Here is a 25,869-nt window from a genome sequence, read left to right as displayed (position 1 = left end):
CATCTTTTCCTGGGCTTGTGTGTATATGAATGGCCCTAGGAATTCCCCAGTTATGGGGAAATTTCTGAAAGTCCTTCTCCCTCTGGAAACAGTGTTTCCTTACAGTCCTGGGCACAGCACTGTAAGTCTCAAGGCCAGTAAACCTTAGCCCCAGGCAGCTGTATTATTACTGTTGTCCTACAGAGTTCCATAAGAGAGCTCTGTGAACTACCTTCTACACATAGGGCAAGTTCATAAGTCTGTGATGTGAACTGGTTCAATCCTTTCAATTGCCACCAGGTAGCTTGGTACAGACATATGTGTTCCCAGTATGTGCATAATGGTTAGTCTGTTCCTTATGGAACTGGGACCAGGGACCTATGCTGGGAGCATTGGCCAACTCTGGCCAGCTCTGTGCCAAGCTGGTGAGAGACTGGGGAGGGGCCAGCCAGGATGCCAGGAGATCCTACTATTTTTAAGTTGCTTTTCTCTTGATTCAGCACACTATTATTGTACTCCTTCAACTGTTTATTAAGATGTTTCCGCCAGTTCTTCCTGATTGTTCAAAGCTTTGGTGGGGGACAGAGCCCTGGAGCATCTCACTGCATCTTCTTGATTGGGGCAGGTCTGAAATTTCATTTTTAATCCTAGGGTAAACATGCTATAGCAAGTTCTTAACTAGTTAGTTTTTCTTAGGTATTTCTAATATACAGGATTAATTTAGCTAATGGAGATTTTTATACAATTTGTAGCTATCATTATGCAAATGCAATTTGAGGGCTTTTAGATAACAGGAACAAATCAACATGAAGTTAGCAGTGGAGAAGAGTGTAGTGTGAAGGGCCTGTGTCAGTGTGGGCGAGGTAGTCTAGAAGTGGGTGCACCGTGAGCAGCAAAAGAGCCCAAAAACTGAAAATTTGAGGATAATATAAAGCATTCAGCAAAAAACTGTTTTTCTAGTTTAACATGTGTCTTTTGCATTCCTCCTGTGTACCAATAAACAGGTGAGGTACTGTTGGTTTCCTAATTGCTTGCCAATCTCTGGGATAGAAAGATAAAACAGGTAGGGTCTTCTTCCTTAGAAAACTATGGTTCTACAAGGAAACAAACTTGTCATTACAGTCATAAACCAAATGAACCAATCATGGCAAATTGTAAAGGAGGGGGCCATCATCTCTGCCTGCTGGGGATGGAGAGCAGGAGGGAAGACTTCTCAAGGAAGTAGTGCTTGATATTTAATTCAGACTTGGCCAGTGGGACTTCATGATGGAACAGTTTGGTCCCAGACAAAAGAAAAATGTGGAGGCAGGAAGATGCATGCCATGGAAATTGCCTGTCTAATTTTGTTACTGTATGCGATGAATGAGCATGAGCTGACAATAGTCATTAAGTTTGGAGAAGTTGGCTGGGAGAAAATCACAAGGGGCCATGATAAAGAATTTCAGCTATGAAGGCAATTTTTGTTATTATTTTTAGCTACTAAATAGCAGTATATATTCTAAGAATGTCATTTTTTATAATGGTACAATTTAATAATATTCTGTAGGAAAACTATAGATAACTATGTTTAGTAGTATGCAAAATGTGCATATACCTTGTACAGAAGATAGAACAAATAGCTTCATAGCAAGTACTTTGCCCCAGTGTCCATGAACCAATGAACGGATGAATAAAATGTAGTATATACATACGGTGGACTAGTTTTCCGCCTGAATATTATTCATCCTGATACATGAAAGAACATGGATGAACCTTGAAGACACCATGTTGAGTGAGATAAGCCAGGCACAAAATTACAAATATTGTATATCGATTGGAAATAACTAGAATAAGCAAATTCATAGAGTTAGAAACTAGAATGTAGGTTACCGGGGACTGGGTTAAGGGTGGAGAATGGAGAGTTAAGCGTTAAATAAGAGTTTCTGTTGGCCTGATGGAAAAGTTTTGGAAATGGATAGCAGTGACAGTAACACCACAATTTGAATGCAATTAACGCCACTGAATTATATATCTGAATGTGGTTTAAAGGGGAGAATTTTAGATCATATATATTAATAGAATAAAAATTAAAAAACAACAGCAACATAGGACTGTACAACACAGCGACTCCTGATGGAAACCGTGGGCTGTCATTCCTGATACATTATACAAACATTCTTTCATGAATTTTAACATATGTAGGAAGTTGTTCATAATGGGGGTATGTGGGAACTGTGTATTTTATGCATGACTTTGCTGTATTTTATACATGACTTTGCCGTAAACCTACAAATTCTCTAATTAAAAAGAAAGTATTGCATGGCCCTCCTTTGGACTCTGGCCCAGGGATGCTGTGGCAGTTACAAGCTCATCCTTTGGTGGAATAATTTTAAAAGCACTGCTGTAGGCAAGCAACAGCTAGCACACTTCTTTTTTAAGTTGGTGGTACAGTCTGTTTTTAGAAGATAATTCTGGTAGCAATTTGGAAGTGTCCTTGCTGGGTAGGAAAGGAAATTCAAGTGGAGAAGTGTTCTCCGGAGGCTCTGGAGTGCCTGGAAGGGTGGGAGATAGGCCTGAGCCAGGACAGGGACCACGAGAGGTACCTGAGAGCTACTCTGAGGTAGCACGGGAGAGAGTCAGTGACGTGGGTGGGGTGGGGCTGCTGAGAGGAGCCAGAATGTGTTCCAGAGGGTTCCAGATGGATTTTCTAGGGGAGCTGGATAGAATGTAGGATAACTGAGGTAAAAGCCCCCGATAATAAGGCTGACACAAAGCGCGCATAGAGTTGGAAGTCACAACCCGGGATGTTTGGATTATTTCCACCTTCAACTTCCTTTCCCCTAATTAACATGACTTTTTAATACTTGTTTGTTTCACCTGCTACCTTTTGAACATGTAAGGTTTTTAGTGTATGGTATTTATGCTGTGACAACTGAGACCTGACGCAAACTCCAATTAGAGATATCAGGAGATTCTAATTTTCTGGGTTTTTAGATTCACTGCCTAACAACTGAACAAATCCTTTGGGATCTGGGGCAGATGCCTCCCCAGGTCTTCCTAAGGTTTCCCATGTGGCCGTGCTGGGCCCAAGGCTCCCACGTGCTGCACGGGATGAGATAAGGAGCATGGGAATGTGAGGTTAGATGGCCCCAGCAATTGTAAGGTAAAGAAGTTTCAAGGCAGAAACTTCCTTATTAAAAATATGTCTTCCTGTCCCTATTCTTTTGGTTTATTTTCCATTATTCTAAGATTCCTAGGATGTGTCGCTGTTGTGTATACTTTTGTGAAATACCCTTAAAGGCTTATATGAATTGGCATTGATGTTAAGTCTTGGATTTTAAAGCTGTTGAAGTGAGAATTGTGGTTTTTTTAAAAATGTTTTTATTGATAAATCTTCACCAACATACAATCCATACATAGTATACAATCAGTGGCTCACAATATCATGACAGAGTTGTGTATTCTTCACCATACTCATTTTTTTTTATGAAACATAACCACGTACAAACACAAACATTCTTATGTTTGATTCTTACCATATGATCTTTCCATTCTTGTTAAATAGTCAATAACTCACAAAATCATCACATAGTTGTATATTCATCATCGAGATTATTTCTCAGAACATTTGCATCAATTCAGAAAAAGAAATAAAAAGAAAACAGAAAAAAAATTAATACATACCATACCCCTTACCCCTCCCTTTCATTAATCACTGGCATTTCAATCTACTAAATTTATTTTAACATTTCTTCTCCCTATTATTTATTAATTTTTAATCCATATGTTCTACTCATATGGATCTACTTATCTGTCAATAAGGTAGTTAAAAGGAGCATCAGACACAAGGTTTTCACAACCACACGGCCACATTGAGAAAGTTATATCATTATGCAATCATCTTCAAGAAGCATGGCTACTGGAATACAGCTCTACATTTTCAGGCAGTTCCCTCCGGCCTCTCCATTACACCTTAACTAAACAGGTGATATCTATTTAATACATAAGAATAACCTCTAGAATAACCTCTCAACTCTGTTTGGAATCTCTCAGTCATTGACACTTTATTTTGCTTCATTTCATTCTTCTCCCTTTCGGTTGAGAAGGTTGAGAATTGTTTTGATCATGGTTTTTGAGTTTCTCACATATTACTAGAGTGTGAAGTGCACAATGATATTTCCATTAATATTTGTTGCTAATGTTATTGGTAGATGGAATCTTGATCATTTTCTAAGTATTTTTCTGTTTCCTTATGACCACCCCCTTCCTTTCTACTATTCTCCGCTTTCCTCAACCAATCCAGCTCTTTAGATAGATAGGATTAAATAACTTGTCCAAAATATTTTAAATTTATCTCTTTATTTTTCCCCTGTTGCTAGTAAGTGATTCTTTTGTATGCAAAGTTTCTCACATCCCAGTTCAAAGTGTAGTTTTCCTCTTATAGAGATGGTGAGGAATATATGCTGGCTGTGACTGTGGCACCCCAAAGATCAGGGTTTTTTCTTCTCAAGGTAGTATGCTAGAAGGTAGATAAATATAACTTGCTGCACACTGTACTTTTACAATGTTGAGTTAAAAAATGACTTTGCTTGATCACACTGGTTTCTCCATTATTTGATAAGTCAATGGGTATTACCTTCTACCATGAGCAGCATTCTTCTAGATTGAAGTGTGGAGTGGGGAATAGAAATGAAACACTGATAACATAAACTCTCTTATTAAAAGGCTTAAAATCCCAGGGGCGATCTAGATGAGGTGCTTCAGTGCATGATGGACATGAAGCCTGAAGGGACCCCAAGTGGTGGGTGTTAGAAGAGGTGAGGGGTGGCGCCTAAACTGGGTCATGTGCATGACCAGGATGCAGATGGCTCCTGGGAGGTCCTTGGAGTTGGCAGCTCATGAAATGGAAAGGCTGCTGGGGCCATAGAGTACGTGTGAAAAGTGTTTCAGCCAGAGTGATTCTAATTTGTACTTTTAAAGCACGTGAAATCCACAGGATTATCGACCTTGCTTAAGAGAAGACAATCATTTTATCTCCCCGCCACCAGCAGGATGACATCATAGTGCATGTCTAACTAATCACCATGTGCCTACAGAAAAATAATTCTTCCCGTATTTTAAGAGGTAGTAAAGATTTGATGAATCATAGTTACTGCCTAAGGTTTTTTGAAATCAATATTGGGAAAGATCAGGTTTATTAACATTAGATATTTTTTCTTATCCAGGCAAAATAAGACACTTAAAATGTCAGAATTTGTAAGAGGATTATTTCATGCAAGTAGTGAAAATAGGAAATGTTATACTTAAATAAAAGGTTGATATTATACTAATTATGCTGGCTCTTGTACGTTAAGTAAAACAAGTGTGGGAGTGGGGAGGGTCACACTTGTGATATTCTCTAATTGATGTTCTACCTCTGAGTGTCCATTTGCTTCATGGTTTTCTCTAATACTTAGAGCACTTAAAAAAGGAAGATATCAAAATTATTTTTTAAATGGTTGGAGAAGTACCATATCCATAAAAATAAATAAGAAAATGTGTTTATCCTAAGCTCATGCCATGGATCACTATTTCTTGGTATAACAGACAATTTTAGGATAAGTGCTAACCCTTAAAAATGAGATTTCATTTTCCTCATTGGTAACTGCTGTATCTGCATGTTCTTGCTGAATGCCAGTGCAGTAAAGCATTAATGGAAATTTCCATGAAACCTTTAGCACTGATTGAATGAAGGAAATAGGGGTGGTAAGGCTGATGCTGAAATAGTTTTAGTGATTGCTGGCAATGGTCCATAATTGCCAAGCAGTGTTAAAATGCCACTTTTTAATAGTCATAGGATCAGTCTCCTACAGATTCAGTAAAAACCACCATCCAAGTTAAGGTTATTATCACGTGGTAGAGGAAAAAGAGTGCTTTATAACAAGAAAAACACATATTCAAAGCTCTGTTCTACCACTGTGCTTATCCTGGAAACACTGCTCAGTCTCATGAGCTTCCTTTAATTTATGTATAAAATGATACTGACCAAGCCTGTCTTTCAAGGAAGTCTGAAGACTCATTTAAGCATATCTGGAATTAAAAATGAAATTTTGGAATCCATTTTGAAACTTCTTCAGAGCTATTTTATAACCACTCAGTAAAAAATAAAAATAAAAAAGAAAAATGGTATTTTTATTTTGGAAGTGCTTTTTTGTTTTTAACTGCATTAGCCAGCTTGAAAATTTTATCCACCAGGTTTGATCCAAATAAAATTGCTTACTAGTTCCATTCCTAATTTTTCTATAGTTCACTTGTATCTCTTGCATAATTAAGAGAATGTTTCATGAGAAAATATGTGATTGAAATAAATTTTAAATCAATTTAAGAAGTTTCATAGTTTTTTTTACAATGATACTATAAAAAATAAATTGTAAGGATTTCTCTGGGCTTAAAGAATTTGTTTTTTAATTGTGGGAATTTATATACAACATAAACTTTTCCCATCTTAACCACCCCCAAGCATTCCATTCAAAGACACTAATCACATTCACAGGGTTGCAGTACCCTTGCCACCTAAGGTTACTTAAATGTTCCCATCTCCCCAGACAGAAACTCTATCTTCATTTTGCATTGACTTCCCATTCCCCTGACCTATCCCCATCCCTGAAGACCTGTCTCTATTTCTATTTTGATGACCCTGTGAATTCTCTAATGTTTTTCTTTGCAGTTACTATAAGGCTTAAATTTAACATCCTGAATCTGTAACAATCGGTTTGTTTTGATATCAACTTAAATTCAATAACATAAACCACATTATATATCCCTTGATCCTCTTCCGTTTAGATTTGTCACACATTAAATGTTTATACATTGTGTCCAAAAACCATTGATTTATCAGGTATTTTATGCATTTGACTTTTAGATTGTATAGGAAGTAAAAAGTTGAGTTATAAGCAAAAAATACAGTAGTACTGGCATTTATATTTACCCCAGTTGTTATCCTTGCCAGAGCTCTTTATTTCTTCACATGGTTTTGACCTACCATCTATTGTCCTTTCTTTTCAACCTGTAGAACTCTTCAGCATTCCTGTAGGGCTGGTTTAGTGAGGACAAATTCCTTCAAGTTTTGTTTATCTGGGATTGTCTTAATCTTTCCCTCATTTCTGAAAGGCAGATATGTCTGAATATAAACCTTGGCTGGCAGTTATTTGCTTTCAGAGCTTTAAATATGTCACCCCACTGCCTTCGTGCCTCTATGGTTTCTGATGAGAGATTGGCACTTAATTTTATGGAGGGTCCCTTGTGTGTGACACCTTACTTCTCTCTTGTGGCTTTCAGCATTCTCTCTTTATGTCATTCAACAGCTTGATGATAATGTGTGGTGGTGTGGGTCTACTTGGGTTTATCCTGTAGAGCATTTGGGTTTATCCTGTTGAGCATTTGAAATGTGTATATTCATATCCCTGGATAAATTTGTGAAGTTTCAGCCATTTTTTCTTCAAATATTCTCTCTGCTCCTTTCTCTCTCTCTCTTTTTTTTCTCTTTCTGAAATTCCTATCTTTAACCTTTATGGTATCCCACAAGTTCCTCAGGCTCTGTTTACTTCTCTTCATTCTTTCCTCCTTCTGTTCTTCAGACTGCATGATTTCAGTAGTTTTATCTTCAAGTTCACTGATTATTTTCTGCCAGTTCCAGTCTGCTGTTGAAACCCATCTAAGGAATTTTTCATATCTTTTACTATGAACTTCATCTTTGGTTCCTTTTCATAATTTCTGTCTCTCCACAGGTATTCTCTTTGTGTTCATCTACCATTTTCCAGATTCCCTTTAGCTCTTTGAGCACATTTAAGACATTTTTAATTGGGATTTAAAACAATTCTTTGTCTTGACTGTCCCAGGTCTCCTCCTCAATGATGATATCTGAGTCTTTAATTTTCTCCTTTGCCTGGGTGATTGTTTCTTGTTTCATTGTATGTGTTTGTGGCCTTCTGTTGAAACATGGGCTTTTTGATATTTTAATGTGTTATTGCTGAATTTATATTCTGAGGCATCTGTTCTTAAGCTTGTATTATGGCAGGTAGTATCATGGCAGAGCTTTCCATGAATGCCAGAAATTAACAGCAATAATAAAAATGAGATATAAGGAAAAAAGAAACCACCTTCCTCAGTTTTTGCAGACTGACCTGTGGGAGTGCTCTCCTTCAGGACTTGTCCACGCAGTGAGTTTGGAGACTAGCTGTAGGCCAAAGTTTAAGAGCCTCACTGATCTTTTCTGCCCATGTGTCTTGTCTTGGGCATGAATTTGCCCCATTTTCCTGGACACAAGCAACTCCTATTTCAGAGGAAACAGTTTCCTTACGGTCTTGAGCAACATACTGTATGCCCTACAGCCAGCATCCTTGCCCCAGGCCACATGACTTGACAACATTCTATAGGAGCACTCAATGAGCCACCTCTGCACACACACACAGCAAGTTCTGTGTCACCAAGTCCCTCAGGCCACCACCAGACAGATTGAGCCAGACATACATGCTCCCAGCATGTGCACGAGGGTCACTTTGCTCCCTCCAGAACTGGATCCTGCATCGGACGTGCAAACTGGCTTTGCACTGAGCCAGTGAGTGGTGGGAATGGGCACCAGAGTGCCACAGGATCAGACTTTGTCTTGATTATGTGTGTGCCAGGTCACTGCAGTCCTTTAACTGTTTTCTGGAGCATTGAGCAAGGTGTTTCTTCAAGTTCTTATAGGTAGGGTAGGGTGAAGGCAAAAGATAATAGAGAATACAATTCAGAGCTTCATTTGTGGAACAGAACCCTGAAGTGTCTTAGTTTGCCATCTTGATTTTGGTGAGTTTATCCTAAGACACTTTTTAATTGAGGTAAAACTTCAAGTTAGGTTTGAGATAGTAAGACCCTGTAAGAATCAACACTTATAAAAGCAAGGAAGTGGCCACCTGAGGGAAATAGGAGGAATAAGTGGTTCCAGCTATCAGAGTACCTAGGAGTAAGTTGAGTTCTAAATTTTCTGATAGAAAATAATAGTAGCTGACTTTTATTAAGCATTCATTATGGATCAGGCACTGTGCTAAGTGCTTTACCTGTAAAATTATGTTTTGAATCCCCACAGCAATCTAGAAGTTAGGTGCTATCATTATCTTCATTTTGCAAATGAGGAAATAGGCATGGAGAGTTCAAGTCATGTGCGTAATGTCACAAGGTAGAGCTTAAGTTGACCTAGATGTCTTGGCTACAAGAGAGGTCCTGCCTTTTTCAGTCAAATTAGACACATGCTGGACTATATAGATTTTATTCTAAGGAAATCATACATAGGTACCCATAGCAGCAATGACTGTTTTCCATCTAAATTTGATTTATGGACTTTGCTGTACCTTTTTTGAAAAGCTATGACATTTTTGTGAGGAGCTGGTACTACCTTATGAATCCCTTCCCCTTTGCCCATTTCTGGGAAGAATAAACAATACTCTGTTTGGTTTTGAACCTTGTTATTTCTTTTAACAAAATCCTTAAATTATGCTTCACTCTACAGTTTTGTCTTGGCATGGGAGGTTTGTTTATTACTTCCAACATGAATAATGAAAAAATAAATTGGCATCAGCAATCAAACAACAACAACAGAAAAAATAAATGAAAAAGTAACAGGCAAAGGAATTAGCTGTAATCAGCAGTTTTTAATTCACCAGATGAAATTATTGTGCAGATACATTAATTAAAAACCTGTAAGCACAAAAGAAACTAAGAATTAAGTTATAACTGCTAGGGTTCTCCTGGGAGATTGTTAAATGTGTTTTAGAAGTACATATGATGGATGGATGGTTATAATTTGAAATTCTTTGCGATATAGTACCTTGGTTGCGTTGCAGAAGTTGAGACTGTGGTTGGTTAAAAACATAGAATCGTGTAGCTTGGCTCAGTGGGGTATGATAACCCACTGGACAAGGGTTCATGTGAAAAATAGTCTTTACATGTAATAACTGTCCTCCTTTGAGTGTTTCTAAATGGTGAATTTTTCAGAATTTAATCTCTTTCCCGTTAAAATTCAGTTATACTAAGTCCTGTTTAAAAATTTTAAGGTTATTTTTCATTTTTCGTTTTGCTTCAACCCATTATAACTTGCCATTTTTGTGAAGTTAAGATAGTATCCTTGTTGTTTCAGGTATGCTACTCTAACATTTGGGAGGCTATGTGAGGTTGGTCCAGTTAATCTCACTGGTGGAATGAGGTTCTAAATATTTTTTAATCATTTCTGCATTGTATTCTCTATTATCTTTTGCCTTTACCCTACCCTACCTGCTACGACTTTCCCATCATTTAAAATATGGGTTACCTCACAGGGCCGTTAGGTGAGCAGGATGTTAGAATGATCAAATAGATCAGTAATTGACTGAATGATCTTTCCCACACAATGCTAACTAACAGCTTCCTAGAAGGAGGTTTCTAGTAAACTATCAAAGGCTCTTGCTGAATTCAGCAAAATATTCTTTATTCAGTAATACAATCAATTTAGAGTAGACATGATCCTCATATTTTCAAAGCTCTAAAGCAAGATATCTTTCAGAAGGGATGATACAGGGACACACTGAATGGATTTCATATGGAATTTGCTTTAGAGTAATTCTATATGCACTGTTTAAACTAGAATTGATGAAGGATAGATAGGTTGCTATATGGTTAAGTTAGTTTTCTTTCTCTGGTATCTAAAGATGAGCTTCCTGGCCTTGGAGATAGCCCTAAGTTGGTTCATTTGTCATACACTTATTGTACATTGGCTCATGAGATGTACGTTCCAGCAAAGGTGGTCAACTATAGGCTGAATGCTCATCACCCAGAAATATAATAGAAAGTATTATAGCAAATGTTGGGGAGGAAAATTCTCTGTACCCCTAAAGCTGTCACTTCCAAGGCACCTGTCAGAGGCACAGATACCAACAACAATCCAGCAGAAATTCTGGCCATGGATTGCTTTCTTACTGGGATTATTGGGGTCAAACAGGACAGGCTCCTCCCCAAAGTGAATAGAGGAAGGGATAAGCTAAGGACATAGAGTGGTTGTAGCCAGTAAGTGGAGTTAATAGAGCAGAAAGCAATAGGGTGATGTAGGTACTCAAGGAACAACAACATAATCATAGGAAGGAAGCAAGAGGGCAGGAGCTGAAAATACTAAGAGTTGGTTGAGAAGTAGAATGCAAGGCTGGGTGATGTGGAAGGACTTAGATAAAGGCTTTTGTGGTGTTTCAGACAAGCTGACTGTTTTAATGTGACAAGACCAAAGGGGATATCTTCCTACTCTTAGTTTTTATTTTTCAAGGAGAAGAGATCCCATTCTTATGTTGAAGTCAAGGGAAGAATTCTTAAAGGGAACGTTATTAAAGTGGGACCTTGAAACAAATGGGTCTGATTTCAAGGGTGCTGATGGCCGTGGATATGGAGTGGAGATCCATCAGCAGCTGTCGAGGTGCATAACCAGAGTTATTCCACTTGGAGTGGGAAATGGGCACCTGTTGGAGGAAGGAATGGGAGATGGTCCTGTGATGCTGCTGACACTACAATGTACCAAAATACCTCATCCATCCTATCCTGCCTTGCAGTCCTTCAAGTTTTAAACCTTCTTCTTAAACCTTTTCTCCAGACAACATTGTTTAGGCTGTTGTGCTTTATATTTTATATAAGAGGGAGAAAGGGGCCAGATATATGTGTGGTGTATACTCTACTTCTGCATTGCTTGGTTCAGTAGCTGTTAACCACATATGGCTATTTAAATTTAAGTACTGAAAATGAATGGGATAAGAAATGCAATTCCTTGGTCATCATAGCCCTGTTTTGAGTGCTCAGTAGCTACCTGTACTTACGGTTACTATATTGGAGGGACAGGTGTAGAACATGCTCACTGTCAGAGAGTTCTGTTGGGCAGCACTGTAATATGCTCTATGTGGTAAATGCATTTTAAACCAATTGGGCTTCTTTAAAACCAATTGCTTTTTTTATAATATATTGTTACTTCAATTTATTTCTGCTAAGTATAGAATATGGTTTGGGGTCGTAGGTGGACCTTCATTGCCAATGGCTGTTCTGGAGTATATGATCTAAAGCTGGGTTTATAGACTTTACCAGTTTGACTAAGCGTCGGTCAATCCCTACAGAGTAGGTTGAATCTTTTTCCACATTTTTTTTTTCTGAAAAATATGATCCATCAAAGAAAGGGTGATGTGGTCAAATAAATTTGGGAGTGCTAATGCTCCTTACCTCCTCTGTCGCAGAAGCATAGGGCCTTGTGCGATCTGCAGTCAGGGAGCCAGGTGAACATGGCTTCACTTGGCATCACCTCTATGATTTGACCAAAGAACCCTCATTAGTTTGGCTTGGCACCTTTTAACAGCTTTCAAACTGCTACAGTGTTCTGAAAAGTATACTAAAGTATATTTAATTGGTCTATGAATAGAATAACAAAATCACTTAAAAAGCTGTGCAGTTTTATATGAAAAGCCCTTATTTTTAAGATATTCATATTGAAGGATTTAGGGTTGAAGTTGCATGATGTCTGCCACTTAAGTACAAATGAGGCAACCAAATTGTGTGTGTGTCTGTGTATTACATATGTATCTACATGTGCATGTGTATACAAAGAGAGAGTACACTGAAATGTGGCCACTTGTTAACAGCTGGTGAATAGAGTGACAGGTATCATTTGTATGATTTCTGAAACATTTATCTAAGTTGGAAAATTTATTGGATTAAAAAAGAGGGCAATTCCTAAATATAAATCCAAACTGTTTTTGAATATTTTGAGCGGTGAAGGGTTGCCATATGGAAGTCACTTAGCAGAGAAAAAATATTTTAATATTAAAAAAAAAGTGAAAGGGAGAGATTCATGTTACTGACCAGGGGAGGCTGGATACCCAGAAAAAGGTTTCCCAAGTCCTTCTTAGGATTGGCTTGCCATTCTTTCCGATGTTATAGATGTTATGACTCCAATTCCAACAGTCCATACCTTGGACTCTTGAGGCAGACAAATGGGTCCATTGCCCCATGGAATATGAGGTTGCCGCTGTCTTCTTAGCCCTGTCCTATGAAGTCCAGACCTCAGCACGATAGAAAGCTTGCCAACTTTATAGATAGTTGTAATGCAGCCAACTAGGCAGGGCTGTCATCCAGAAAATGTGATCTTTGCCTCAAAGACCCTCAAGACCTAGCCAAAGCCCAGGCTACTTGATTGAGTGGAGCCAAGAGCTTGAAATTTGCCGCGGCCAGCACTGGCCCGACCTTGATCTTCTCTAGACTGGCTATTAATCCCCAACTTGCGGCTGGCTCTGGGAACAGTCGGTAATAGATTGTGTGTCATCGTGCATGCTTATAGGGCACGTACATTGGCATGCGGTATTTTCTGAACCACTTCTCAAGGGCTTCAGTGAAGGTCGCAACATGCACAGGCAGAAGCATTTCCCAGTCCTCAGACTCTGCCTTGATATGTCATTAGTTGAAACAGTATTGAAAACCTGGTTATTGCCCTAAGGGGGAGAGGAGCATAGTTGAGTTTCCTGCAATTTCTCAGATGCTTCTTTTAAAATTGTAAAATTCTTACTATTATGCTCTTTCAACAATGCTTGCATCTTTGCAACTCCAACTCCCTTTGAAAAGCTTTTCCCCTTCCTTTTCTTTCTCCTTCATTTTTATTGTTTAACCTTTGCAGTAGGTTATAAAAATTGTGAAATTGGATTTGCTGATAAAGGTTTTAGCAGTAATGGCTCCTACCTCCTTCACTGAGCTCTTCTTTATACACATTAAAATTGTTGCAGTTCTTATGCTCTTCTGATATTCTGTCAGTTATTGTGTTATAAATATTTCTATAATGTTAATACAGGTTTACTCTGTTGCATTTATGTTACACACAAAGCCTTAATATATTTTATGCAATTATTGTTTTTCTAATAATGTATTTATAGACTTGACTATCTTGCATATTAGGGCATAAAGCCACAAAGAGGTGCCTGAAAATTGAAGTTCCTCATCAATACAGATATATTTATATTTTATCTTCCCCCTTTCACACTAGAAGCTAAATATTTATCTCTGGAGAGTAATATTTATAAAATAAATTGCCAATAAATGTTAACATTTAAAACTTGATATCATCATTGTGATTTACATTTTACATGTGCTGTCAACTACAATATTAGTAAAGATGGTTAAATAAATGATGATTTAATCTGTGTACCGGGGTGCAGCTCTCTTTATAAAGCAGCTAACAGATGAAACTGCATATGATTTAAAATCTCTTTTTGTGCTGCAAAACATATGAACCTTGAAAACATTATGCTGAGTGAAGTAAGTAAAGCACATAAGGACACATGCTGTATTTTATTACTTTAGAGATAGCAAATTCCCTGAGAAAGAAAGTAGATTCAAAGTTATGGGGGAGAGGTGAAGGGGGAGTTTTTGCTTGACGGTTATTATAGAGTGATCTTCCTAAAAATTGTAATAATTAAAAAAAGAACCCACAAACTTTGTCCCACCACTTCGCATAGGACAGCATGACACGGGTGGGGACGGGGTGGGAGGTGCACAGTCATCGCATTTGGCACCACAGCAGGGTACAGATGTGGGCCCAGATTTGCATAAATGTGACTAAGTTTCTCTTAGTTCCATGCCAGTCTTTGTCCATAACCTACGCCTAAATACTTTCAACCAAAAAAATTCTTTCCATTTTTTCATTATTTTTTTTTTTTTTTTTTTTTTTTTTTTAAAGGAAAGACAGAGAGAAGGAAGGAAGGATAGAAGGAAGGAAGGAAGGAAGAAAGGGAAACATCTTTAAACATTTTCTTGTTTTATTGTATTCTGTTTCTCCGTTTTTGTTACATGGGCTGGGGCCGGGAATCGAACCGAGGTCCTCCGGCATAGCAGGCAAGCACTTTGCCCGCTGAGCCACCGCGGCCCGCCCTCATTATTTTTATACTACTTTCAGCATACCATATGCATTGGAGAAGCTGAAGCTTTTCACTCATCATGATCAAAACACATAAAATTTATTATTTCTAGATGCGCCTGATAGATAATAGTAAAAATGTAAACAAACTTCTTTCTATGCTGTGGCCTTTTGTGTTACCCTCACTCAGCAAGAGGGAGGTAAACATTAAAAGAGCTATTGAGTTAATTTTTAAATTTAGAAAGGGGGTTATTTTATTGTTAACCGCTTCTAAATAAAGTTAGTTCCAGGCATACATGGGAGTGTGAAACCATCTAGGGAGATTTTCCTAATTTTATAGATTAATATTATCCCTATATTGTGACATTTGAGATCAAGGGTCAGAGGCATTTACTTACTCAATTTTCTGGTCCCAGTTTTACCCTTGCAATAGTATTATTTGAATGACATTTGTCTAGTTAGAGAGGAAGCTAATGAAGCACAGAACAGCTATTTCTACACATGGTTGCTGGTTCTTCTGAGCTCTTCAGGGATTTTGTTTTACTCTGTACATAGGCCTGTCTTAGCTGGGAACTCAGCAATCTATGAACATATCACTCATATTATAAGAAACGAGCTGGTTGGTCCCAATAAATAAGATCTTAAGAGAAAAAAATCTGGAGTCTTCAAAATTGTATACAGAAGCATAAATGAGAATTCAGGAGCAGTGGTCTTTAAGTGTCCAATATTCTCTAAATTTCCTATCCACTTTTATAACTTCAGCAGCAGAGAGTTCATTTAATTTTCCTCTGTTACGAATATACTTGGCCAGCATATCTTGGCAGCGTGCTGCTTACTTTGCTGAGTAAGTCACAGGCCTGTTGGCAAGAAGAAATGATTCTGACGCTTTTGAGCACAACCCTAGATTTTCTAAATTAAATTGTCGGATACTCGTTAAATGTTTATTCCACTAATATTTCAAAATGTACTTGAGGAGTTAGTTTCAAAATTTGCCTGTACCATGCTCTTTCAAAAGAGTTTCTTATTTGAATTTGGAACCAGCATTGATTGGGTACTTCCTCTGCTCTCTTTCCCAGCAGGTAGACCAACTTACAACAGCTTTTATGTTTATTGCAAAGGCCCCTGTCAAGCAGTTCAGCCAGGAAAACTCAGGGTACGATGCAGCACCTGCAAACAAACAACTCTCACCTTGGCCCAGGTAAGGAAACACAGCCAGAGTCTGCCGAGAAAGATGAATGGGTCTCTGATTGCCTTTTGGTGTTTCTCATCATATATCGTACAGCATAGAAAACAAATACCCTTCCATGTGATTATGAGAGTGTACGTATAGCTTTGCCTTCTTTATTTTTTGTTTTACTCTATAAATGTTTAGGCAATAGAGGATCATTCCCCCATCTCTTTAACCCAGGCCTATAAAACAGAATAACAAACAGCGGTTGACTTTTAGTGGGGTGCTTGTCAGAGAAGGCCATTGCGGAACATTCTGGGACACTGGAAATGATCTGTATGGGGGTTACATGGTTGTATACATATGTTAGAATTCACTGGACTTCTTGCTTGATACTGGGTGTTCTTTAATATTGCTAAATGCAAGTTGTACTTCACTAGAAAAAGTGAAAATGAAAGTTATGGGCCATGGGCCAAGAGCAGCCTACTGCCTGCTGCCTGTTTTTGTGTAGTCTTTGACCTAACGATGCTTCTACAGTTTTAAATGATATGGGGGAAAATAGCATCAAAACAAGGATAATCATGTGCTTGCCATGTAAATTCTATAAATTAAAAATTCCATCATTCATAAATAAAGTTTTATTGGGCCAGAGCCACACCCGTTTCTTTGTATGTTGCCTGTGACAGCTTTTGGACTCCTAGGGCAGAGCTGAGAGGCTGAGCCACAGAGTGGACGGCATGCAAACCCCAAGGTAGTTACTCTTTGTCCCTTCAGAGGCACGTTTGCTGACTCCTGATATGAAACAGAGAGGCAATGTGTCCATGGTTTCAATGTGTATAGGGTGGTTGGGTATGTGAGTGGGGGCAGGAGGGCCTCTGGTCAGGGCAAAGGTGAGAGCACAGCTGGGGAGGCAGGTGGGAGGTGGGATTTGGAGGCAGTCAGCGGGTGACGTGCTCAAAAACAAGCCTGTCACCAGGCAGGCACCACGATGCGGGGCTAGAACATGTAGATTTTATTTTGTAGGAAGTGGGGAAACAGTGATGTGCAGAATGATACTTTGGCATTGTTGGTGCCGTAATAATCTGTCACTGGGATTGAAATTGGGGACAGCTGGAAGGCCAACGGCTACTCTAGAAACAGTTTGCATGGTTCCCAGGTGGGCGCTGTGGACCCTGATCAGGTAGCGGCGTGAGGAATGAAGGAGCTTGAAGGATACACTGAGCAAAGGTCAACGCGAAGGTTCACTACCTCAAGCCTGGGAATAATGGTGGAATCACTGATACTGAAAATGCCATTTAGTATTTTGGCGATGACACAGCTTTTTAGCTACATAGGGAAGCCCCTTTACGAAGACAAATCAATGAAAGATGATGAGATTTTCCCTGAACAACTGGGTTGGACCCTTATTCTGGGATGTCACTGGGCAGTGGTTCTATGTGGCAGAGGTACTGTCCTAAATTCCCACAGACTTTTTTCTTTCACCTGCTCCTCTCCTCTGCCACTAGTCATTTCTGATGGAAAAAGTAGCTTCTTCTATTCTGATCAATACTTGAGGGTAGATGTGCCCTATTTACACCAACTTTCTGGTGATGCTAATAAAAACCGCAACAACAAATTAGTATTGAACTTCAAGCCAATTTCTTTTGCATTATCTCATTTAATAGTTTCATGACATCACTCTTGAGTTACGTACTATTAATATCCCTATTCTAGTTCTGAGAAAGATGAGGCTTCAAGAATTTAAGAATTTACCCAAGGAAACAAGAGCTTATAAATGGTGGACTTAGGATTTGAATTTGAATTGAATTGAAACTCTACAGGCTCCTGTCACATCGTCTACCATCATTTAGTTTATAGTAAAGGATGGGAGCACAAATACCCGCAGTGGCCAGGCAGGGATAAAAGAATGGGTGAGATGTAAGGTGGAGGGAGTTGTGAGGACTGTGGGGTGGGAAAGGCCAGGGCCCTTGGAGAGGAGGCAGCTGCTGCTTCTCCGTTCCTGCCAGTCGTTGGTAGGTTGGTGAGATGGGGGCTCAGTGTGGCCGATATTTTTCTTTTTTTTCATTAAGAGAAACCATAAATCTGGAACTTTATGTGAAATTGCTCACTTAAAAATTTGCCCAGTAGAGGATAAAATAGAAAACAAGAAAAAAGTAACTTGGAATATCTATCTAAATGTTACCAACCAAAGTACAGTGATGTAGGGATAAAATGTTACGTTAATATTAGGTGTTTAGCAGAGCTTAGCATTAAGGAAACACTCAAAAAGTCAGGTATCATTGAGAGGCAGCCTGAGGTGAGTCAGCCTGACTTCATTACTTACTTAGTCAACTTGGAACCATGTAAATGAGGCGCTATTAATTATTATTATTTTATGACTATCATCATTATTGTTCACCTAGGCATACGTATATGCCCCCCTATGAAAGCAATCCAGGCTCCAGCTCACTGCGTTCAGAGAAGTTAAAGCTCCTTACCCCACCTGTTTTCGTTACGAGGCTGCCACTGCTTCTGTAATGAAGTCATGCCCCCAGCTCAGCTTGACCCAGTGTCTCCCACACCCCTCATTGCAGATGCCCACTTTCACGGCCTTCCCGGACTTTCTTAAGTCCCACAGTGGTTCCATTTTTGGTATTTTAAATTCAAACTTTTATTGTCCCATACCTGTCTTTGTTCTATATATCCGACCCCTCTCCCAACAGGCCAAAATTTCAATTTCATTTTTGCAGATATCAGCCTCTTACATTCTCTGCAATTGTCAGTTTACTTGTCTATATTCCAAATTGTGTTATAGTCCGCATTGTGTTCTGTAATCTGTAAATCTCATCAGATCAGATAACTTGTCAGTTTGGGTCCCTGGTTTATTTCCCATACTTTGCATGATGTGTGGCACATTAGAGCACACAGCTAATAATCTGAGTGAATGGAATCTGTCCTTGAATTTTCACTCATTGACTCAATAGATGCACATACACTGAAAATCCTATATGATGTTTTAGAATTATATTAGTCATACTAATTGTGAGTGTTTTGCTACAATTTATTGAATTCTCTCCTTAACATTTATATTCTAGTATTTGCCAGTGTTTCTTTCTGATTCATATGGGAGACTTGCAAAGTAGATATTATTATCCGATGTTTTTAGCAAAGAGACTCTGACTTTATATAATGAGCCCAACATGCCACAGTTAACAGATGTTGAAACCAGCCCTGGCTTTTCCCAGGATATTTTGCTTGTTCTACAAATCTGATAATCACTGTCCATTGTCTTAACTACTTCCCTTGTTCCTAAACCATCATTCAAAAATACTCCTAAAAAACATAAGCTTTAGGATTTAGGGAAAATGGAAGCAAGGTAATTTAGAGTTTTTTTAAGACTGATTTTTTTTTTTAATACACTCACCAGATGTAGCATAAATGGCACATAGCGGGTGAGAAGACCAGGCATTCTAATTTTTATTAAGGGCAAAAATACACACTCAATAGTACTTATAGGTAATATCTGTGTAGAAGAGTTTACCAATCTGTACTGCTGATTAGTCTGCAAAATATAGCTTGGCAATGATGGAGCAGGCACTGAAGTAAGCAAAAAAGAAATGATTTATATAGAACATAGGCAACTCTTAAGTTTCATTTCCAAAACTTTATAAAGAGCAATAACTTACATAATTTTTTTCTGTTCTGAAAAAAAAAGATCTTAATCTTGCATGGCTGCCTATTTGTAGTGGAGCAATGTGTGGTTTACCTGAACTTCTGTAAGGGGCTTTTTATAATTAAGGGGAGGAGTTAGAACCTGCCTAGTTACCTGGGCTGTGTTTTGGAAATACAATTTTATTTTTCATTGTTTCCAGAAATCTGCATTGAGCTCCATGAATCCCATGAGTAATAATTTTTTATTGGAGATTTATTCATAATTCCAAAATTTCATCGATACTATTTAAATTTTGTATGCAATGTTAATGAGCTGCTTCTCGTATATGCTGCTCTAAGTTTAAACCACGTTTCACATTTAATAAGATACTCATACTAAATTGGAAGGGAATTTAGGACAGGCATGTCACAGTGTCAAGGATGGGGAAACTGATGTCTGAAGTTTAGACTTGACTCAGAGGAGGAATTGAGAATCATCTTGGACACCAGGTATTCTTGTCTCCAAATGCAGGTGTCCCTCTTTACCTTCATGATGACCTTGGCTAGGATTTCAACTAGATCAAAACGTCCTTTAGAGATATGAATGCTTACTGGAAAAAAAAAAAAAAAACTTGGCAGGCATTCCATTTTCAATCGCCTGCTCAAAGATTGTTGACTTTGCTTCATGGAGACACAAGCTAGGTTTGAACTTGGATGGGAGGCTGTTTTGTGCATGTTTATACATTTCTGATTGTGTTCTTAAACAATAAATTAGTAATTGTAAATAACCTAAATACCCGTTTCCTTCATTAGTGTGGAAAAATATAGATGTTTACATCATATCATTCCTTTTCTTTTATTCAGAAAAGTAGGCAGAAGAAGTTAGATTTTCAAAGATATGTGGGGTATATCATACTTTTAGAAATAACTAGAAATTGAAATAGGAATTTACGTGGGACCAAAGAACCAGCACTGAGGGTTTTACAGATGCTTTTCACCCTACCTTCCCCCTGTATCCTGCCAGGCTCAAGATGAGAATGCCAGTAGGGCTGGTTTTTGCCATTGGCTTTATCCTGCTGTTAAATTATGTGTGTGGCCTGAAGGAACACGAGAGTCCACCCTCCGGTAAGGAAGCCAGAAGTCTATAGTCAGGCATGTTATTTCCCTACCACTGAGTTACATAAATAGCAATACTACCAGAGAGTTTACGACTTGTTAAGTAAACTTGTTTGGACTGGTGAGTGGAGTTGCAATAAGATGCTGCTGGTAGGGAGCCTGTCCCTGGGACTCAGTCCAGGACCCACGGTCCTGCTCTGCCCTGCGTTCTTCTCACAACTGAGTCCTGCGACTGGGGCCCTCTCCTGGTCGGGTGAGTGCAGGCCGCCCTGGCTCATTGCTGCAGGCATTGCTGACATTCTAGAAGAATCGGACCTCTGGGGAAAAGGAAGCTTCTGTTAGATGGAAAAAACTGACTGCTTTTCTGATAGGAAATCAGCTTAAAATGTAGTAAGATATCTATAAAAGAGTTTATCTGATCTAATCAGAATTAGAAGATGGGATGGGCTTAGAAATAAGGCCTGAGAGCAGAAATGCGGACTTGGATCGTTCAGGGAACACAGCTGGGACCGATTCCGGAACGTTGCCGCACTTCCTTCTGCCTTAGTATTCGTAATGTAACATGGATGTGAGAATTGCATTAAGATTATTGTGAGAATTCAGTGATTGTGTTAACCTTCAGACAGTGTTACCTATTCTTGTTGTTACTTCCTCCAGGGAATGGGTTTTCTACAAACACACGTGAAAGCAACTGCTGGGCTGACATTGTAAACTCACACCTCTAGAATGCTCCAGTTCTGACTAGGATTACAAACTGTTAATCCTCCCAGCACCAACTTTAGGTAACCAGAGTTACCTACCATTAATCCCTTTCTGTTTGCACTTAGTTTATCAGTCTCAAAATGAATCAGAAGCTAGATTACTACAGCCAGGAAGTTTGGATGATTTTTTTTTTCCTCCCAACAATCACTATAATTACTTTATCTCAGAAAGAACTTTATCTTTGCCACTCTAATGAGATAACTCTGCCATGGAATAGCATTAAAGCTAAAAGGTTTCTGATGAGAAATGGTGCAATAAATAGAATAAGATGTAAAGTGCCTGGCATGATGGATTTTATTTAAAATTGGTTTATAGATTAGAGACAATTTATGTGGGGAAATTTATTAAGAAATATAGTATAAATATATAATCATTCCTAAACTTAATATTTGTTACAGATTAATTGTTAGTCAGGGTTCTACTAACTTCTCTTATTATCGAAACTTACTCTTATATTTATGTACTAAAGTGATAATCTTATTTACTTAGCTGTCTCATAGTGTGTTTTTCCTCAAGTATGCATTTTTTTTTACCTTCTTTATACTTGCTTTAGATTTGGCCATAAGGCATTCCTGAGTTTTTTAAATATCATGGGAAAGTCATTACGAGTTTTTTAATGCTGTTTAAATATTTTTGCTTTACATTAATGCACATTTTGGATGCCCCAGGGGTGAGGGCCTAAACAGCACGTGCCTTGTTTTGTTTTTCTCCTTCATGAAAGAACTTCGTCACAAGGGCACAGTTGATCACAGCCATTTGTCCACCGCAAGATTCAGTATGTTACACATTCCCATGTCTTAACCTCAGTTTCCCTTTGGTGACATCCATGACTCTAAACTTCCCCTTACACCCGCTCACCACCCTTCGGCTCTGTTCATTATTCTCGCAGTAACGGGCTCTGTCCCCTCTGTCTGTGTTCACATGTTCCCATTGTTCTGCCCTCTGTTGGGGTCTGGGTTATACTGTTCGGCCCACAGAGGGGCTGCTGCGTGGGTGGGTTTGTCCCCTGTAAAGGCTCAAGGGTGGAGAGCACAGTGGCACCCGGCGTGGTCTGTCCTCGGCGGGGTAGGGACGCCTGCCACGTGGGTTCTGCCCCCATCCTGCCATTGTTCCTGCCCCAGGACTTCCCCATGTCCTTATAAATGCATCTCCCTCCTCCTCCTCCTTCCTGAAACCCACCCCTTTATGACACCATTTCTTTCCTCCTCACCGCCAGTCGCATGCCCCGTGCGCTCACCCACATACCATCTGAAATATCCAATCACAGGTAAACTGATCAGAAGTTAAAAGGCTTTTTTCTTTTTCCCTTTGACCACAACCAATACCTGGTGTGCCAGTTTGAAAGGCTGTATATTCCCTAGAAAAGCCATGTTTTAATCCTAAGCCCATTTTGTAAAGGAAGCCGTTTCTTCTAATCCGAGTTTAGTACTGCATGTTCGAAACTGTAATTAGATCATCTCCCTGGAGATGTGACTTAATCGAGAGTGGTTGTTAAGATGGATTAGGCGGAGACGTGTCTCCACCCATTTGGGTGGGTCTTGATTAGTTTACTGGAATACTATAAAAGAGGAAACATTTTGGAGAAGGCAGGAGATTCTGAGAGAGCAGAACAATGTAGCCATGAGAAGCAAAGAGTTCATCAGCCAGCAACCTTTGGAGATGAGAAGGAAAACACCTCCCGGGCAGCTTCATGAAACAGGAAGCCAGGAGAGAAAGCTAGCAGATGATGCCACATGCCTCTCCAGATGAGCAAGAAACCCTGACCATGTTCACCATGTGCCTTTCCACTTGAGAAACCCTGAATTTCATTTGCCTTCTTGAATCAAGGTATCTTTCCCTAGATGCCTTTGATTGGACATTTCTATAGACTTGTTTTAATTGGGACATTTTCTCAGCCATAGAGGTGTAAACAAGCAACTTATTAAATTCACCTTTTTAAAAGCCATTTTGTTTCTGGTATATTGCATTCTGGCAGCTAGCAAGCTAGAACACCTGGAAAGAGCCAATCTGAGTTTAAAAGGAGCAACCAATGGTTACCATAATGAATTACAAGTTTTAATGCTTTATTTCATAGTCATGCATCATTCTTGATGGTTTGCAAATATACTCTACTCTGTAGGCAAATTTGAAATGCAAAGTGGTTTGCTTAAACCAGCTTGATCCAAACCACTTCAGGATATATATGTCAGATAGTCTAAGTGGTTTTAAATAGTAGGGATTGAAATAAATAGTAACTAGTGTCATTTTCATAAAACTTAGTAATGATTTTAGGTAACTCATGTTCGGGGTTCAGATCTAGAAATATCCTTCACCACTACCATTCACTTTTGTTCTAGTTTGCTAGCTGCTGGAAAGCAATGCACCAGAGATGGACTGGCTTTCAATAAAAGGGAATTTATTTAGTTAATGTATAGTTCTTCAGAGGAAAGCCAGCTAACTTTCAACTGAGATTCTTTCTTACATGGGAAGGCACAGGGCGATGTCTCCTGGCCTTCTCTCCAGGCCTCTGGGTTCCAACAACTTTCCCCGGGGTGATTCCTTTCTATAGCTCCAAAGGCCTTGGCAGGTATTCTGAGCTGCTTGGTCTGTGCTACGTTGAGCTCTCTCATTTAAGCACCAGCCAATTAAATCAAACATCATTTATTATGCTGGCATGTCTCATAGCCGACTGCAGAGGTAATCAGCAACAATTGAGCTTCACATGCCATTGGCTCATGTCCACAGAAATAGAACCAGGCACCTTCACCTGGCCAAGTTGACTCCTGAATCTAACTACCACAACTTCCAATGGCTAATTTTCTGATTGATTATTTGCCTCATTTTACCAGATATAGCTAATTTACCAAAAAAGAAGGAATCATATTTTCTGGAGCATTCTTTTGGAATATACTAATTACTGTGATTATATTCTCCATTTGATTACCAGAATTTAAAGAAATGCTGTTAAAATAATTCTTAGCAGAATTTTGAGAAATGTTCAGTTTGATAAAAGCTAAGGGTCACAAGTGAATTCATTTTATGACCATTTTGTTCTTGAATATATTTGTTGTGTATATTCTTATAAACATAGTAAAAGCATCCACATTTCATATAGGAAATTTTAGTTTATGTCAACTTCTTTCTAAATTTTCTTTTACTTATTTTCTGTTTCTCCACAGTTTTTAAATTGTTTCTACCATTTTCTCTACTAGAGAATTATTGATTTATCAAATATTTATTTCTTTTAACCAGGTATGAAATTCACATCTTATATTGAATTGGATCATTTCAATGGCTTCCAAAGATTTCTCAAGTTTTAACTTAACATTTTTGTCATTCCAAAGAGCATTTTAGGGATGTTTAATTTGTTTATGCCCCATACCTTTTACTGCCATGTTCAGGGGCAAATAGAGGGGCCCTTCTCCCAGAGAAAGACAGAAAAACTCATTAAAAAACCATAGTCCAGTACACAGAGCTGGGGGCCTAGGGTGCAAGGAGGCAATCTGAAGAACTCATGATATCAAATGCTGCTGTATATTTGGCAAATAATTAAATTTTGAATAAATTACTGTTAGGTAAATTGGCCATTCGGTGAACTGGCTTTGGGGAATTGATTTGCAGCAGAACCGACTCCTACCCACAGCTACAGAACTTGCACGCACAGGGCACGGGGACTGTATGGGAACACAGTAAATCACAGGCAGTCTTTGGCTTTGTTTTAATAGCTTTCAGAGGTTCCTCCAGGGTTTGGACTGACGTTCTGGTGAGAGAAGAGACCTAGAAGAGAAAAGAAGAAGATTGAGGGGGCAGCATGGCACCTGTTCCCCCTCAGGCTCCTTGCATTTGGCTTGGACCCCGATTATAGGAGGGTGAGAGTGAAGTGTGAGAACCTGGGTCAGGCCAGCACTGTGCCCATCGGGGTGAGGAGTGGACGAAGCCGGTGCCATGCAGCCACCTGAGACTCACATTCAGCAAATAAGCATGCAGGGTGTTCGTCTGAATTTGAGGGGTAAAAGGTGAAAAATAAATTCATATATAGTTAGTATAAGTTTGTCCCAAATGCTGCATGAAGCATACTTATACTTTTTCCAATTGAAGTGCAATTTCTGCATTTTATCTGGAGCTCATTCGGGGGCGATGACTCCTCCTTTGCCTACACATCTGTGTTATTATTGGTGCTGAGAATAATGGTCAAGTTGCACTGGCAGACAAACACAGTGACTGGAGTGGGCACCCCACGTGGTCTGCCTCCCCTGAGACACTCCTGGGGGCCTGGAGTGGGCACCCCCCATGGTCTACCTCCCCTCAGACACTCCTGAGGGGCTGGGGTGGGCACCCC

At 39.1% G+C, this 25,869-nt stretch overlaps 1 protein-coding gene across 5 annotated transcripts in view; it reads left to right on the top strand.

Annotated features, from left to right (window-relative positions):
* PRKN (parkin RBR E3 ubiquitin protein ligase) overlaps positions 1–25,869 on the top strand; it is a 1,515,422-nt gene that overhangs the window by 575,945 nt on the left and 913,608 nt on the right. For 4 of the 5 annotated variants that reach the window (XM_077120792.1, XM_077120789.1, XM_077120790.1 and 1 more), the window contains one exon: positions 15,952–16,073. In XM_077120792.1, the coding sequence (XP_076976907.1) occupies positions 15,952–16,073 (122 nt within the window). The remainder of the gene's footprint in view (positions 1–15,951; positions 16,074–25,869) is intronic. The other variant, XM_077120791.1, reaches the window with a different exon arrangement.

Source organism: Tamandua tetradactyla, chromosome 11 (genome assembly GCF_023851605.1).
Source record: "Tamandua tetradactyla isolate mTamTet1 chromosome 11, mTamTet1.pri, whole genome shotgun sequence".
Taxonomy (NCBI): domain Eukaryota; kingdom Metazoa; phylum Chordata; class Mammalia; order Pilosa; family Myrmecophagidae; genus Tamandua; species Tamandua tetradactyla.
This window is presented reverse-complemented; position numbering and strand designations above follow the sequence as displayed.